This window comes from Eurytemora carolleeae, unplaced genomic scaffold, assembly GCF_000591075.1.
Source record: "Eurytemora carolleeae unplaced genomic scaffold, Eaff_2.0 scaffold1882, whole genome shotgun sequence".
NCBI lineage: Eukaryota > Metazoa > Arthropoda > Copepoda > Calanoida > Temoridae > Eurytemora > Eurytemora carolleeae.
The window spans coordinates 23,245-41,347 of record NW_019397768.1 but is presented as its reverse complement, the minus strand read 5'-3'; the positions used below and the strand labels follow the sequence as shown (position 1 = coordinate 41,347).

The window sequence follows — 18,103 nt, the reverse complement described above, 5'->3', positions numbered from 1 at the left end:
AGAGAAAAGTAGAGAAAAGTAGAGAGTAGAGAGGAGTAGAAAATGTGTAGAGAAAAGTAGAGAAAAGTAGAAAATGTGTAGAGAAAAATAGAGAAACGTAGAGAGTAGTAGAGAGTAAAGAGGAGTAGAAAATGTGTAGAGAAAAGTAGAGAAAAGTAGAGAGTAGTAGAGGGTAGAGAGGAGTAGAAAATGTGTAGAGAAAAATAGAGAAACGTAGAGAGGTGTAGAGAGTAAAGAGGAGTAGAAAATGTGTAGAGAAAAATAGAGAAACGTAGAGAGTAGTAGAGAGTAGAGAGGAGTAGAAAATGTGTAGAGAAAAATAGAGAAACGTAGAGAGTAGTAGAGAAAAGAGTAGAAAGGAGTAAAGAGGAGTAGAGAGGAGTAGAAAGAATAGAGAAAATAATAGAGAGGAGTAAAGAGTAGTAGAGAGGAGTAAAGAGGGAGTAGAAAGGAATATAAAATGTGTAGAGTAAAGTATTGACAAGAAGAGAGGAAACGAAAATGAGCAGAGAAACGTAAGTGGAGAGTGGATTAGAGACGAGAAGAGGGAGAAAAAGCCAGTGGAAACATTCAAATTTAAGATAATTTTATAAACCCATTCTGATCTAATTTCTACCCCAACCTGAATCCTCCCTTCATACCGAATTTTGAAAAATAAATAGAAAATATTTTGTGGGAAAGCAAAGGTGGGTTTATTGAGTTTTCTCCCATAATTCCCCGTTATTGCTATTTCTATTCTATTTCTAGGTTTACTGTGGGCATTTTGCAGTGCTTGAAGGGAGACTGCAGGAATGAAGGATATCTTATACCAGACACGTTCTAGAGCCTTGCAAATGCATCCAATATCTTATCTAATGTAAAGTTAGTTAAAGTTTTTGTGTCAGGTTTAGTTTGGTAGAAAATAGAGTTCGATAAACAGTTTTCATATATATATATATATATATATATATATATATATATATATGTATATATATATATATATATATGTTGGAGTGGTGTCAGAAATTGAAGAAATACATGTCTAATTACGAGTGGGAGAGGATTCTCAATGATGAGAGAAAGAAGATGTTACTGGATTGTATTGATGGATGGACTCGCGTTTGATAATTACGAGGTAGAAGAGTTTTTCCAGGAATTTTTTAAACAATTCGCACATGAGAAGGATGAAGAAGGCAGGAAAATGGAATACATGTCCCGTACGCAGTCCAGGAATGAGAATGCCAGGAAATATTATATTGACAAGCTGAGATTGTGGGTTCAAGCGTAAGCTCCAGCCAGGAGAAGTTTAGTGGAGTTCAAGAATGTTACTGGGGCTGTACAATGCTGAGCTGAGGAAAACATTCTTGACTTTTATGCCTAAAGAGATGATGCATGAGAGCGAGATTAAAGCTGTCCTGGATCATCAACTGACGAATCTCAGGACCTGTAAACTCAACCCTAGAGCCCCTGCTCAGGACATGGCTGGACTGAGGAGTACATATGGCTATGAGAAGAATGGAAATGAGAGGCTGGATGGGATGCCCCCCCCCCCCCTAGAATTTAAAATATAAAATAAAAATATAATATAAAAGAGTTTGTTAATGCCAGAAATGAGTGGAAAATTCAAAACAAACCCCACTAAAATCAACAAGTTAATATTCATCATGATGGGAAGCCCCCACCCCAACTATTTTCGAATGTAAGAACCATTACCCCGACTGTTTATAAATACTTTGATCATTAAGCCCCGCTATAAATATCAAGGCCCCTACCCCAACTGTTTATGTAAAGAAGAATGATATAAATCTAGCGAAATTAATTACGTTTCTAGTCTGGAGGGTGGAAAGGCAAATTTAAAAATAAGAAAAATAAAAATTCTTTTTAAACTTGTTTTATATTTTTTCAGACAAAAAGCAAATATCATAACAGGAAATTGTTCTTGAAATAATTTGAAAATATCTCCAGAACACGAGAAATCCTGCCACCCCACCCTCGCTGACGGGGAAGCTATAGATCATATATAATATATATACTAGAGAACACACAAAAGAATGTTGCCACATGGATTTATCAACTATGATTACTTGAACTAGACTTATACAAAACATAATCATTATTCTTTATAACATCTTTATACATAAAAATTGTTTACAGTAATTTTTTCATTATATTTTAATGCACTTAATCTTAATTTAATCTTGGAATTATTTTTTTATTTTTTCATCAAGATAAAAGAGCAGTAATTTTATGTAAAAAAAACAATGTAAATCGATATCTAGACAGAAGTTTGTCTTTTAGATTTTATAAAATCGAGAAACCGGTTTCCGCAGCATGATACCAGATTCTTTAGTCATAAACCAGATTTTAAAGGCAGATACTATAATATTCAGAAGTCAGATACCAGATTTTGAATGTAGATACTATAATATTCAGAAGTCAGATACCAGATTTTGAAGGCAGATACTATAATATTCAGAAGTCAGATGCCAAATTTTGAAGTCGGATGCTATAGATTCGGGAGTCATATACCAGATTCCGAGGTCAGACACTTGATTCAGGACTCATATACCAGATCCTAAAGTCAGATACCCTATTCTGGAGTCAGATACCAGATTCTTAAGTCAAAATCCAGTTCTGAAGGCAGATACTATATTCCAAAGTCAGACACCAGATTCTGAAGTCAGATACTTGATTCAGGAGTCAGATACCAGATTCTGAAGTCAGATGCAAAATTCAGGAGTCAGATACCAGATTCTGGAGTCAGATACTACATTTTGAAGTAAGATATCCTATTCTGGAGTCAGATACCAGACTCTGAAGGAAGATACCCTATTCTGTATTCGAATACCTTATTCCAGGATTAATTTACCAGATTTTGAAGTAGATTAATAAATTCTTGAGTGAGATACCAGATTCTGGAGTTAGATACCATGTTTTCGAGTAAGATACTAGATCCTGAAGTCAGATACCAGATTTTTCGGTCAAATACCAGATTCTACAGATACCAGATAAAGATTAAGCAGCGACATACCAGATTTCGTTTCTTCTGTTCCACCAATTAAAGGGTGCATCATATCCGACCCTAAAATACCTAAACAAAAAAATATTCAAAATTTTGTAAAATGAACTCTTGGAGATTAAAGATGTGAGTGAGAGTAAATGAAGAATACTCGATTTTTGTCACTTTTTATAATCTACAATATTTCTAAGATGAAGGAATGTAAAATATGATAAAACACAAATCTAAGAATCAAAATACAGAAATTGAAAGAAACCCGTTGAAACCTCTGAAAGGAAGAAAAGAGGCGGAACCGAGGTTTAAAGGAACTGTTGACGATATTTCATGTTGGAGTTACATACGTAATGTAAACAAGTTTACGATGTGCGCTGCTTAACTCGTCTAAACAAAAAATTAATATAACCTTGTTTTACTTTCTAAAAATTAATCTTTTTAATTACGGTTCCTCTATTCAAGGGACTTTTAAAGTTTGAATCAGAAACAAACAAGGAAATTGACAAATTTTATCTCTTTTAAGGATAAAAAACATTGATTTCTTTTTCGACTTTAATCAAATAAAGGTTTAACTATATCTCCCTCTCCCTAGTTACATTACTCCTTGGTAAACCCATATCTTCCTCTCCATAGTTACATTACTCCTTGGTAAACCCATATCTCCCTCTCCATAGCTACATTACTCCTTGGTAAACCCATATCTCCCTCTCCATAGCTATATTACTCCTTGGTAAACCCATATCTCCCTCTCCATAGCTATATTACTCCTTGGTAAACCCATATCTCCATCTCCATAGTTACATTACTCCTTGGTAAACCCATATCTCCCTCTCCATAGTTACATTACTCCTTGGTAAACCCATATATCCCTCTCCATAGTTACATTTCTCCTTGGTAAACCCATATCTCCCTCTCCATAGTTACATTACTCCTTGGTAAACCCATATCTCCCTATAGAAACATATCTCTAGTCTTACTTCCTGAACACAGATAAATAGATAGAAACACATCTCTAGTCTTACTTCCTTAATACGTATTTATAGAGCGGAAAAACATTTCTACTCTTACTTCCTGAAAATAAGGAAAGCGTCATTATGTTTTACTTCCTACACTTGTATAATCATATAGGATGTCAAATATCAAAAGATATTCTATACCTCGCCGTTTATAGCAACTGATGTTGCGACAGGAACAGTCATCGCCATTTTTCTCTCGTCAGTATTCGCGCCCTGAATTTAGAAGAGAATTAATGTCGTCTTTCTTCTATTTTTTTCTTAGCAATGCTAGATACAGTACAGTGATTGTCATGAATAACACAAATATGAATGAGTTTCTACCCTATAAATCTTAAATGTTTCATAAAATGAGACGTAGATATGTTTAACTATTTACGTTTCATTTAATTGAAATTAGAGCAGAATTTATTAATATCATCAGTAAGAAAAGTACAGACCATCTTTAAGAAATCCTAATTACACAGGGCAATATTACCTTTGGAGGTAATCATTATAAAATTATTTTCGCTATCTTAATATATTTGAATAATTTCCAGAATATTCTCCCATTATCCTTTACCTGGATATAGTTGAATAATTTCCAGAACATTCTCCCATTATCATTTACCTGGATATAGTTGAATAATTTCCAGAACATTCTCCCAATATCCTTTACCTGGATATAGTTGAATAAATTCCAGAATATTCTCCCATTATCCTTTACCTGGATATAGTTGAATAATTTCCAGAATATTCTCCCATTATACTTTACCTGGATATAGTTGAATAATTTCCAGAATATTCTCCCATTATCCTTTATTGGATATAGTTGAATAATTTCCAGAACATTCTCCCATTATCCTTTACCTGGATATAGTTGAAAAATTTCCAGAACTTTCTCCCATTATCCTTTACCTGGATATAGTTAAACAATTTCCAGAACATTCTCCCATTATCATCTGAATCCTGCTCCACCTGTTCTCCAGTACACGCCCATTTTCTAGCCGGGTACACACGCTTCTCAATCTAAAGACAATTGGTTCAATTCGTCAGCCTTGTTATAGCTGTGAATTAGCTATGACTTCCTTGCCTAGTTGGCTGGGAAATCGTAGCTAAATTATAGCTAGAGAATGTTTAATGAATCGGATAATTATCACTAAAAACTCACTATAACTATCACTATAACTATCACTAAAATTCAGGGAACATACAGTGAACATACAGGGAACATACAAGGAACATACAGGGAACATACAGGGAACATACAGGGAACATACAAGGAACATACAAGGAACATACAGGGAACATACAGGGAACATACAGGGAACATACAGGGAACATACAAGGAACATACAAGGAACATACAAGGAACAAACAGGAAACATACAGGGAACATACAGGGAACATACAGGGAACATACAGGGAACATACAAGGAACATACAAGGAACATACAGGGAACATACAGGGAACATACAAGGAACATACAAGGAACATACAGGGAACTTACAGGGAACATACAAGGAACATACAAGGAACAAACAGGGAACATACAGGGAACATACAGGGAACATGCTTGGAACATACAGAGAACAAAGTGCAATTTTATGTGTTATTTATTTTCTGTTTTACATTTTTTTATTTAATCTTGGAAAACATGTCAACTAATGTGAGAAAATTTTGTTTTCCTTGTTATAATTGACAATTGTTACATCGTGTATAATTGGTCCATTTCTCTGTTGCCACCTATTGTACTTGATAATCTATTTCTCTGTTGCCACCTATTGTACTTGATAATCTATTTCTCTGTTGCCACCTATTGTACTTGATAATCTATTTGGTTCAATGTACCTTTACCGTAGGAAAGCTAAGGCTATAAAATTATTACTTTTATTAAAAACTTACTTCATCAAATGTTTGTTCTACAGTGTACGGTGCCTCCTCATTGTCTGGTTCAACAAACAAACTAAAGGAAGAGCTTAATAATTTTCTTTGAACCAGTTTGCTTACTGAAGGGTGTTCCAATAAACATGGGAATTCATTGACAACTTTTATATCGTCGTCGATCCATGAGGCATTTTTTCATGAACACAATTACTGCAGTATTCCAGCTTAAACATCTAATATCAAAAACGCCTGGTCTTGAGACTTTCAAAATGTGGTCTGCCATTTTTGTATCTTCAAAATTGACGGAAGTATTGCAAAATTTGAACAAATTTCAATTTATTTAATAAATCAAAATTGTCTCAATATCTTTGTCGTTACTTTTATTTTCTTTGCCATCCATTCAATATCAGAAATCAAAGACGACTTTCAAGTAGTCTCTGAATTCCCATGTTTATTGGGACACCCTGGAGAACAATAAGAATAGAACTTCTTATCATGACGGTATAACTATTAAGTGCTAGGTTGTCAAAAAAAACTGATTATCGTTGGAAAAACCTAAATATATAGTTTTCCTATACCATATTATATCTATGTACATATGACAAGTCCAACAAAAACAACTCGTAAATCATAAAACAAATTATTATCGAAGAGTTATAAAAGCAGTAAAATGTTTTGAACCTCTTGTATATAACCAAAAAGATTAAACTAATATCAAAACTAGAGGAGCTACGAGGTCACAAAGTCGCAAGTAATCTCGCATAAATTTGTACTTCTCTTCTATTAAGAGCGTGGGGGGATTTTTTCATGTATTAATGAATACTATTAGCAATAATAAAGTCAAAGAATTTCAATACTCTCTAAAAACAACCATATCCACTATTTTTGCTTGGTAAATCTGTATTCTTTCTCTCATGTGTCATGTTTTTTAGATATTTTTCAGCATATAGTAGAGAAATGAATTCTCGTATAGTTAATGGAATTCTAATCTGTAATAACACAGATATAGTTTTAAAAGTTTTTTCAAGTTTTTAAGTCTTATTCTTTGAGAACAGATAAGAATTATTTTTATGGGAATTAATTACCTGACTATGTTCCTCACAATTTGGCTGGCAGACTCAGACTAAAAAAAAAGGGAAAAGTTTGAAAAGTAAAATAGATGACTGCAATGCCATCATCTATTTGATAATTTTGAATGTACAGGGTGTCCCAATAAACATGGGAATTCAGTGACGAATTAGATATCGTCTTTATAAATAATTCTTTGATTTTATATACTGATACCAACTGAGAAAGCTGTAATCTGTAAAAGTTTCGTCTGCTATTTAACATTGTGTTTTTGTTTATGTTTTGACTGCATACGGTTGTACTTAGTAAAACAAGCAAATTGCAGTATACAAACAGAGTAAACTTGTCCGTCATCATTGTTCATCTTGCGGAGACATTATAGACACATCTTACACATCTTTTACCCTTTTCATAAAATAGACTCTAGCAGACATAATAATGTTATGGCTTTTGAAATTAGGTATTACATTGCTTATTCATAACAAAGACAATATCAAATTCGTCACTGAATTCCCATGTTTTTTGGGACACCCTGTAGTTTAGCTCTGAAAAAAACTAGAATAAGGACCATTAATGTTAAAAATAATTATTTTGAGGACGTTTTGAAAATTTATGTAGAGGGTGTAAGGGCGTAAACAGGGGGGGGGCAGAACCCAGAGCAATCACACTTTTAAAATCTGAAACTGAAGATTGAAGAACATAAAAAAAATTGGTTTGCTGTATTTTTTCTGTTAGTCTTGTTTGAAAGAGAGATAAAGTAGCACTTGTAAGGTAGGACTATATACCTATAAGTATACAAAAAGCCAAATGTTTTGAATTTGCAGTTCAAATTTGCCCCCCCCCCCCCCAAGATTTATTTCTGTTTACGCCGTTTTTCATATATTTAGCTTCAGCTGCATACATAGAGAATTTCTCTATGGCTGCATATTTTCCCCTCTCGCCCCTTCCTAGAGTTGTGTTTAGGAATAAAAGTCGACCTACAAATAGGTTTTTCTCTCAAAAAAACTGAAAGTTTCACTAAGTGGTAGAAGAAAAAAATTACCGCGGCTGGTGCTGCAGTAGCAGCGGTGAAAAGTAGAACTAACAAGAATATTCCTCTCATAATCAAGGTTTATGGTGAACTCCTGAAAAATGTTCTAAATCTCAAACATGTGTTGTATTGGATTCATTTTATATAATATTACTCATTACAACTCACTCATAACAATTTTAGAACAAGTTAAACAAAAATTTGTTTTGAATAATAGCGCCATGATTTGTTTAATTGAAATATTTTTCCTTGATGTTAAAGAAACTTAATTTTTAAAACTTCCGCTGTGAATATAAATATAATAATCGCAGATGTGGTGTGTTGTATGTCCATAACAAAATGGCGTTCATGCGCACATTCATTTTGCTTAAAATATGAATAATAAACATTATTTTCAAAAAGAATTCTATATCTTTATCCATGAGATCAGAAGTTATCTATTAATTAAACGTTTACAATAATTTTTCTTATATTTCTTAAAGGGACTGTCGAGTGTCAATTTCTGATAAATTTAAAGATTTAAAAAGTTTCCTTAAAAATTCGTTTTAAGATAGAAAACCAGCAATATCTTCTTCAATGCTGCTTGAATAAATATTCAACGGGTACCCATGTAAATTGGACATGCCACTCTACTGAAAGGTCACTTGAACTTTAGTCTACATTCCCTTTAAGTATGAACAATACACTCGAAAAAAACCTTTTAACGTTGATCTTATCATTGGAATGTCACCGTCGTCAATCGTTTAGACCTAAATTTAAATGTAAGTTCTTAAAAAACATAAAACAAACAAGAACAATCTGAGCTACAGCTTATTTTGAAACACGCTGTCTTTGTATTTTGTAATATCTAAAATATCGGAGTTATGTAAAAAATTGAGTTACGAAGTTGCAATTGCATTAATTATTTTACTAAAAAAACACATCTGTATAGCTTCAATATAAAAACAAGCTCAATCTAGATATACAGTGGGAACCAGAAAACTGCGGAATCTAGATATACAGTGGGAACCAGAAAACAGCGGAATCTAGATATACAGTGGGAACCAGAAAACAGCGGAATCTAGATATACAGTGGGAACCAGAAAATAGCGGAATCTAGATATACAGTGGGAACCAGAAAATAGCGGAATCTAGATATACAGTGGGAACCAGAAAACAGATGAATCTAGATATACAGTGGGAACCAGAAAAAAGCGGAATCTAGATATAAAGTGGGAACCATAAAACAGCGGAATCTAGATATACAATGGGAACCATAAAACAGCTGAATCTAGATAAACAATGGGAACCAAAAAATAGCGGAATCTAGATATACAATGGGAACCAGAAAACAGCGGAATCTAGATATACAAAGGGAACCAGATAACAGCGGAATCTAGATATACAATGGGAACCATAAAACAGCTAAACAATGGGAACCAGAAAATAGCGGAATCTAGATATACAGTGGGAACCAGAAAACAGATGAATCTAGATATACAATGGGAACCAGAAAAAGCGGAATCTAGTTATACAGTGGGAACCAGAAAACAGCGGAATCTAGATATACAGTGGGAACCAGAAAATAGCGGAATCTAGATATACAGTGGGAACCAGAAAATAGCGGAATCTAGATATACAGTGGGAACCAGAAAAAATCGGAATCTAGATATACAGTGGGAACCAGAAAACAGCAGAATCTAGATATACAATGGGAACCAGAAAATAGCGGAATCTAAATATACAATGGGAACCAGAAAATAGCGGAATCTAGATATACAGTGGGAACCAGAAAACAGCGCGCGGAATCTGAATATACAGTGGGAACCAGAAAATAGCGGAATCTAGATATACAGTGGGAACCAGAAAATAGCGGAATCTAGATATACAGTGGGAACCAGAAAATAGCGGAATCTAGATATACAGTGGGAACCAGAAAAAATCGGAATCTAGATATACAGTGGGAACCAGAAAACAGCAGAATCTAGATATACAATGGGAACCAGAAAATAGCGGAATCTAGATATACAATGGGAACCAAAAAATATCGGAATCCAGATGTACAATGGAAACCAGAAAACAGCGGAATCTAAATATACAGTGGGAACCAGAAAATAGCGGAATCTAGATATACAATGGGAACCATAAAACAGCGGAATCTAGATATACAGTGGGAACCAAAAAACAGAGAAACTAGATATACAGTAGGAACCAGAAAACAGAGGAATCTAGATATACAGCGCGAACCAGAAAATAGCGGAATCTAGATATACAATGGGAACCAGAAAACAAAGAAATCTAGATATACAGTGGGAACCAGAAAAAAGCGGAATCTAGATATACAGTGGGAACCAGAAAACAGCGGAATCTAGATATACAATGGGAACCAGAAAACAGCGGAATCTAGAAATACAGTGGGAACCAGAAAAAGCGGAATCTAGATATACAATGGGAACCAGAAAACAGCGGAATCTAGATATACAATGGGAACCAGAAAATAGCGGAATCTAGATATACAATTGGAACCAGAAAACAGCGGAATCTAGATATACAATGGGAACCAGAAAACAGAGGAATCTAGATATACAATGGTAACCAGAAAATAGCGGAATCTAGTTATACAATGGGAACCAGAAAACAGCGGAATCTGGATATACAATGAGAACCAGAAAATAGCGGAATCTAGATATACAGTGGGAACCAGAAAACAGAGGAATCTTGATATACAGTGGGAACCAGAAAACAGAGGAATCTAGATATACAGTGGGAACCAGAAAATAGCGGAATTCGTGTCGTCTTCGTTTTCTTATATTTTAAAAATATCGAAAAGAATTTCACATTTTTTTGCAACTGAGTAAATTTTAAAAAAGTGCCACGAACATTTTAAAATATAAAATTTTTAATTAATTTTATCAAGTAAAATAAGATTAAAAATGTTTTCTGGTTCTTACAGTGAAAAGTATGACCTCTCATTGAAATAGTCGCTAGCATGAACGATTCTAAACCCTCGTCTGAGCATAAATGTAAAAAAAACTTTTTTTTTCTATTTTGAAAATTGATAGTTTCAAATTGTGGTTACAATGTTGATCGGTAACAACTACATTTTTGGTAAATCAAAAATTTAATTTACCCACGCAGGTTCCCTCCACGACACTTGGTCTTGGGAACCCTTGGTAAAGTAAAATTCCCTTAACTTTCCCGTGAAGTTGATGTCAATATTTAATAATTTTTTTATTATTTTAAACTTTTTGGTTCCAATTTTTAAAAGTGTGCATCGCCGCCATCTTTAATTCATTAATTAATTCCATGAAAAACAAATAGAAACATAAATTATCAAAGCAGATTAATTAATATGTAAATGAGTTCCAACAGGCCGGATTTAGAATTTAGAATTATAAACTGAATAATCGATTATTTATAATAAAAAGCAGTTCTTTAGATTGTTATTTAGCTTTAACTTTTTCAATTTTTAATATATTTAGATGTAGAAGAGAGAAGATGAGAGTTCTAGGTCCTGTAGATTCTCTAGGTCTTTGTAAGGGTTGTTATGACGAGTTCTAGGTCCTGTTGGTTCTCTAGGTCTCTGTATGGGTTGCTATGACGAGTTCTAGGTCCTGTTGGTTCTCTAGGTCTCTGTAAGGGTTGATGTGACGAGTTCTAGGTCCTGTTGGTTCTCAAGGTCTCTGTAAGGATTAATATGACAAGTTCTAGGTCCTGTTGGCTCTCTAGGTCTCTGTAAGGGTTGTTATGTCGAGTTCTAGGTCCTGTTGGTTCTCAAGGTCTCTGTAAGGGTTTATATGACGAGTTCTAGGTCCTGTTGGTTCTCTAGGTCTCTGTAAGGGTTGATATGACGAGTTCTAGGTCCTGTTGGTTCTCAAGGTCTCTGTAAGGGTTGATATGACGAGTTCTAGGTCCTGTTAGTTCTCATGGTCTCTGTAAGTTGTATAAAGAGAAAATGAGAGTGGATCAGTTTTTACTCTTCAACTGCAGTATTAAATCATTCCTAGTTAGAGTTCAGACTAATATTAATATAAGTCGTAAGAGGGATGGGATAAGAAAAAGAAGGTTTTTATAAGAAAAAGAGAAGGTTAAAATAAAAAAGAGAAGGATAAGACATAAATAAGAGAAGGTTAAGATATAAAAAAGAGAAGGATGAAGTATGAAAAAGAGAAGGTTAAGATATAAGAAAAGGAGAATGATTAGATATGAAAAAGAGAAGGATGAGATATGAAAAAGATTAGGATGAGATATGAAAAAGAGAAGGTTAATATATAAAAAAAGGGGTTGATGAGATATGAAAAAGTGGGGGGAAGATCAGAAAACGATAAATGAGGGGTAAGAAAAAAAGAGAGGGAAGGGAGGGGTAAAAAGAAGTTAAATAGGGGAAAGATTGCGAGAGAGGGGGAAGGTAAGGGTAAGAAAACGTAAAATGTGGGGTAAGAAAGAAAGAGGGGAAGGAGGGGTAAGAATACGATAAATAAGGAGTAAGAAAGAGAAAGAGGGGGGAAAGGGAGGGGTAAGAAAGCGATAAATGAGGGGTAACAAAGAGAGAGAGGGGGGTAAGGGAGTGAGGACTAAGAAAGGATAAATGAAGGGTAATAAAGAGAGATGAGGAGCTATAGTAAAATCTTGCATAATTAAAAGAAGAATATAATTTACATTTGATTTGTGAGTTCTTGTTACAGATGAATTTGACAGAATTGAAGGAAGGGAGTGGGCACGGTAAATTAGAGGTCTTGCTTAAATTTCCACTTAATTTTAATTAAAAAACCCATAAAATGTAGATTTTTCGTATTGGCTACAGTGGTAGGCGATTATATCAGTACAATGAAGACGACCTTTTTGTTTGAGGATTGATTGTTGACAATATAAGTTTACAAGTAACCAAAGAGAAGATTTGTTAACCGACAGCTTCTCTTTGTTTAAATAAGAGATCCAAATATTGACTAAAAATATTCCGATAGGAACAGGATTCACTTAATTCGATGTATTTAGTTTTGCGTGCTAGGGGGGAGGGAATCCGGGGGGGGGGTGTAATTAGTAAAACAATTAATTTCTCATTTAAAGTTTGAACAGACCAAGTTATTGAATAATCAGATAATCAGATAATGAAATTCAGGTATCTTCAGAAATTACAATTGTTTATTGGAAGTGAGCTCAGCTGGCTCTTACTCCTTCCATCACTTTTTATTGAGAGACACAGTTTTGGGTAATTTTGTATCAAAACACGTCAGCGGTCAGATTGACGCACCTGGAGTTGTCTTAGGAATTACAAAAACTGAGACTTTTTTTAGCGTAACTCCTGGACAACATAATTTGATTTTTTATTTGATTTTAAGCATGATTTTTAGAAAAGAACAAACATGTAATCATATACATCATTTTCTATGGAAATAATTGACTATTTAGTAAAAAAAACAATGCGTACATTTTTGCTTGCAGGGTTCATTTTGAATTCCGCTTACAGTCCCTTTACTTCTTCTAAAAATCAAGGTTTTGGAAGTAAATCACAGGCAAAAGAGAAAGTAAGCCGAGCCAAGCTTACTTTCTTATCTTTTCCTACCACTGCCCTAGAAGCACCAATATAGAGAGAGGAGACGAAGTTTAAACTTTTTCAAGATTTTTTATTAAACTTTTCAAACTATTAGACTGATAACAACTCTTAAGCAAGTTTTATCTTACACACATTTATCATTTTAAAATACACCAAAATTACTCTATATTGAAAGAAGTTGAGTCTATGTCACAAACTCAATTTTTCTACTCCTCTTTTCATGCAACCTAACGGTGAAAACCTTTGATATTTCAAACTTAGATTATAAGATCCATGCAGAATTCATAGTTTGAAAAATATAAGGGATTAGAAAATATGACAAAGAGAGAAAATGGATTATTTAAGTGAACCATAGAAAAGTGTCATTATCTTTATGTTAAAAAATGTTTTGCCTAAATGAAAATATTTAAATTTGTTCTTATATCTATAATTAAGCTGATTATAAAAAAGTTTTGGCAAGAAGTTATTTTTCATTAGTTTTCATTTGTTTCCTTTTTAAAAGACGACATTTACAGATATCTCCTAACAAAACTTTAGCAACTAGATTATAGATGTTTAACAAGTTAATCATTAACAATGTGTTTAATACCCTGTTAAGCTTGATGTCTGGTTTACTGCACTGGGGGGGGAGGAATTAAATTGACCCCCCCTCTATTTTCTTTTTGTGATACAAGTCTCTAACATTTGATACGTTTTTGAAAAGAGCATGGGCTCTACTTCAAAAATTGGGAAAGTTGCAAAAAGCCAAATCTTTATTGCGAAATATAGTTATCAAGCAAAAAAGTGCAAACATTTTTGCCGCATATTGCATCAAATTATTAATTTTTAAAGAGTCCTTGACCCGGTGAATTCAAATATGCAAAAACATTTGTAAAATTTTCAAAACCTAAATGTGTATTCAAGAAAAACCAAAAATGTGCAAATTCCCTTGTTATAGGCTTTCTAAAGAGTTATAAAATGTTTAAATCCAATGACTGGAAATTGGACGAAATATAGATTTAGTCTGGTATAGGTAAAATAAGGCATTTGCCTGAGGACACAGGCAGTAAGTATAAAAGCCCAGCTCTTAGCCTTAAGTGAGGGACATGTCACACCGGACTAACCAAAGTGAGCAGCATTCGGTTTCTTATATTTGAAATCAAACGAGTTTTGGTCTTTAATTCAATAATCATTTACTTTACGGATTTGTTTATGGTATACAGTTTCATTCAAAATGCATATGCCAACAAAATATTGTTTGATGGAAAAGGCTAACAAATTATGTTTAATGGGTCAAATGGTGATACAAAGTCTGGAATATTGACAGAACCGTTAAATCCACGTGATGTGTTAATAAAAAAGCCAGAAAATTTGAGCTTCCTAAGGGGGGTCAAGTTGACCCCACCCCCCCAGGCGAGATGGAGTAAAAACCCTGGAGTTCCATGCTTTTTTCGCGACTACCCCTTAAGTTTTTTGTGCATTAACCATGTTTATCACTAACCCTATAGTTCAATGTTTATTGACTAACCTTGTAGTTCCATGTTTATTGACTAACCCTATAGTTCCATGTTTATTGACTAACCCTGTAGTTTCATGTTTAATGACTAACCCTTTAGTTCCATGTTTATTGAATAACCCTGTATTTCCATGTTTTTTGACTAACCCTGAAGTCCCATGTTTATTGACTAACCCTGGATTCCCATGTTTAATGACTAACCCTGTAGTACCATGTTTATTGACTAACCCTGGATTCCCATGTTTAATGACTAACCCTGTAGTTCCATGTTTATTGACTAACCCTGGATTCCAATGTTTATTGACTAACTCAGCAGTTCCATATTTATCAAATAATCCTGGAGAACTAACCCTAAAGTCCTATGTTTATTGATTAACCCGGGAGTCACGTGTTTATTGACTTAACCTGGAGCCCCATGTTTATTGAATAATCCTGGAGTCCCATGTTTATTGACTAATCCTGGAGTCCCATGTTTATTGACTAACCCTGGAGTCACATGTTTATTGACTAACCCCGGAGTCCCATATTTATTGACTAACCCTGGAGTCCCATGTTTATTGACTAACCATGTAGTCCCATTTTATTTAACTAACCCTGGAGTCCCATGTTTATTTACTAATGATAATGGAGTACTCCAATATGTTGACTAACCTTGTATTCAGATTTTATTGTCGTTTAAATTCGTGCAAGTAAAAATATTAGGTATATCTTTCTTTTTTATCTGGGTAAAAAATCTTCGAAAAATATTTTAACAAAAAGATTCGACAAAGGAATTTAAGTCTTTGCCACAAACTTAGATTTTCCAATCCCTATGGCCTATATATTTGCAACCCAATATTATATTTTATTCGATCAAATAAATTGGCATTATTACGCCATTTTCTAGTTTATGAAACAAGAAGAATATTTTTTTCAAAAAAACTGGTTTCATTTAAGATTAAACAGAACCTTATGTAGGTTTTACACAGAAAAAGGTTAACATTTATGTAGATGATGTATATAATGAAAAAGGCGATATAAAATGGTAAAATTACATACATAATTAATACTTTTTTTAGGTAAAACTTAGCTTTTACTTTGCAATTGTTTAATTTTATTTATATTTTCCGAGTTGGTCCGAATTCAGATTGAATGAATAGACTGAATTGAAGAAAACTGACATATGTCGGATTTTAACAATTTAATTTTGCTGGTTCACATTAAACCAAGTGATTTTGAGTATCAATAGACAAAAAAATAAACGTTATACGCGACACATACAATCAATTAATTCTATTTTGTTACTTTTCTACATTTCTCAATAAATTTCTCTCCATTGATAATCTTGCTATTTCGGCTATTTTCTTCATTTTTACAATAGTTTCTCTTTTCTTTCTACAGTGAATTTTTTAAATAAGAAAAAAAGAGCTACACAATCCATTTATATGAATCCCCCTGTATATATATTTTGTATACATACAAAGCCTGTTTTTACTAGAAATATCTACGGATATTTGAACTTTACTATATTGCTTCTATGCTTATTCCTCAAATTGATTCGCAGTCTTTTACTTTTATTTTATACCAGCAGAAAAAGATATAAAAACAGTTTTGCGATATTAGGATTCATTTAACTGTGAAAAAGGGATTTTATTCTAAATTCAGAAAATACAATAAAATTTTTAGATCTTTTTGTATGAACAATGGAATTTGATAGTTAATAAATTTAATGTGTTTTAAAGTAAAAAAAAATATAGTGATAACCAAAACACTGTAGAATAGGAAGACGACATTAAAGCAATTCTGAAGTGCATTTAATGTTTTTATAAAGCAAATAACTTTACTGATAAGTTATTAAATTGCTGTGCCTCATGTTCATTGGATAGTCGATTTCATATTCCAAGTTTTTTGGTTATCACTGTATCCTAAATATAAACGTATAATATATTCATAGTACACATAACATTTCAAAATTATATTTACATAGCAACAACATACTGAATCGTAATGTCTGTACAATGTACAATGTACAAAATAACATTTAAGGAAACAATTTATCAGAATTAAATTTCTAACCTTTTTTATCTGAAAAGCTAGAGTGCTGCAGCAGCTGAACCAAAAGATTCTGTACTGCAGGCCTAATATGGTTGGAAACTTTTGAATCACTCAATTTCAAATTCTAGGCCTTCAGGGCGCTTCGCGCTCATCTTTAATTTTAACTTTTGATTTTTGATCTTTTATCGAGTTTTTTCTTGTGATTTTTCATCCATAAACCTTCCCTAATGGGGTCATGTGAGGTTCCAAAAATTTGTTTGACACGATCGGTTAGGCCGTTTTGACGTTTATTGGATACAAATGGACAGACAAACGGACAGACAAGCAAAGTATATTTAATGAAGATAAATTAGCTTTTTACATTTTATTTTGTGGCTTTTTAAAAATCATTTAAAGTATTTCATATCGATAATTTTAAATCCACAGCGTTGATAGTTCTCTAATCTGTTATGTGTTTAATCAAACCTTTTATTAGACAAATAATATGATACTGAATCCCAATTTAATGAATTTAAGCCGCGTCTCAATCTCAATTCCACCAAAAACCGATTTCAATTGAGCGCCGGCTTAAATCTTGAAACATTCAATACAATTTCAAGTGGAACCAACCAAATGTAAGCTGCGGTTCAAATCCTTAAAATTTGGCCTCTGTTAGCTTTTGTTAAAAATCTATAATTTAGCGATTTTCTCTTATAAGAAAAACAAAGGTAACAAGCCATGGCTTTGAGAATCATTTAATTATATCATATATTAAATTAAGATCTAATAGAATTTTCTGTTATAGTTCCTTGAAGTTCAGTTTTCAGTTCCTTCTGTCTATGAATACAAATAGACTGATGATAGTTATGAGATGGGTGTTAGAAGTTTTCATACGCTATTAGCAAGATCCTGTTTAAGTTTTAACAATTATTTTTCCGCCAGAATTCAAATTTTGCGTTTATGAAATAAAAGAAACTTTGAGAAAATAATATTTTGACTAAAGGGACTGTAAACATAATTTCAAGTAACTCGTTTTTTGAGTAGTATTTCATTTCTGATCAAGAATGTATGAAATATCCTAATTTTCTCTTT

The 18,103-nt window shown here is 33.2% G+C and overlaps 1 protein-coding gene across 5 annotated transcripts; it reads right to left on the bottom strand.

Annotated features, from left to right (window-relative positions):
- Window positions 1-2,074: 2,074 nt before the first annotated feature.
- LOC111715841 (uncharacterized) lies at window positions 2,075-8,090 on the bottom strand. 5 transcript variants are annotated; one of them, XM_023491228.1, is made up of 6 exons: window positions 7,983-8,089; window positions 6,958-6,995; window positions 5,891-5,951; window positions 4,855-5,013; window positions 4,150-4,221; window positions 2,075-3,070 (listed from the first exon to the last, which is right to left on the bottom strand). In XM_023491228.1, the coding sequence occupies exons 1-6, from the start codon at window positions 8,040-8,042 to the stop codon at window positions 3,062-3,064; spliced, it is 399 nt and encodes a 132-aa protein (XP_023346996.1). In that variant the 5' UTR covers window positions 8,043-8,089; the 3' UTR covers window positions 2,075-3,061. The 5 variants fall into 5 exon arrangements, with proteins under 5 accessions (XP_023346996.1, XP_023346997.1, XP_023346993.1 ...); XM_023491229.1 differs by having other exon boundaries at window positions 4,903-5,013; window positions 7,983-8,088; XM_023491225.1 differs by lacking the exon at window positions 2,075-3,070 and adding an exon at window positions 3,767-4,017 and having other exon boundaries at window positions 7,983-8,090.
- Window positions 8,091-18,103: the final 10,013 nt, after the last annotated feature.

Bases quoted from the DNA above. Each gene is read 5' to 3' on its own strand.
- LOC111715841 (XM_023491225.1), bottom strand. From the start codon at position 8,042: ATGAGAGGAATATTCTTGTTAGTTCTACTTTTCACCGCTGCTACTGCA. The intron at 6,996-7,982 runs GTAATTTTTTTC...CTTTTTTTTTAG, and splicing joins CTACTGCAGCACCAGCCGCG to TCTGAGTCTGCCAGCCAAAT. The intron at 5,952-6,957 runs GTAATTAATTCC...CTCTTCCTTTAG, and splicing joins ATTGTGAGGAACATAGTCAG to TTTGTTTGTTGAACCAGACA.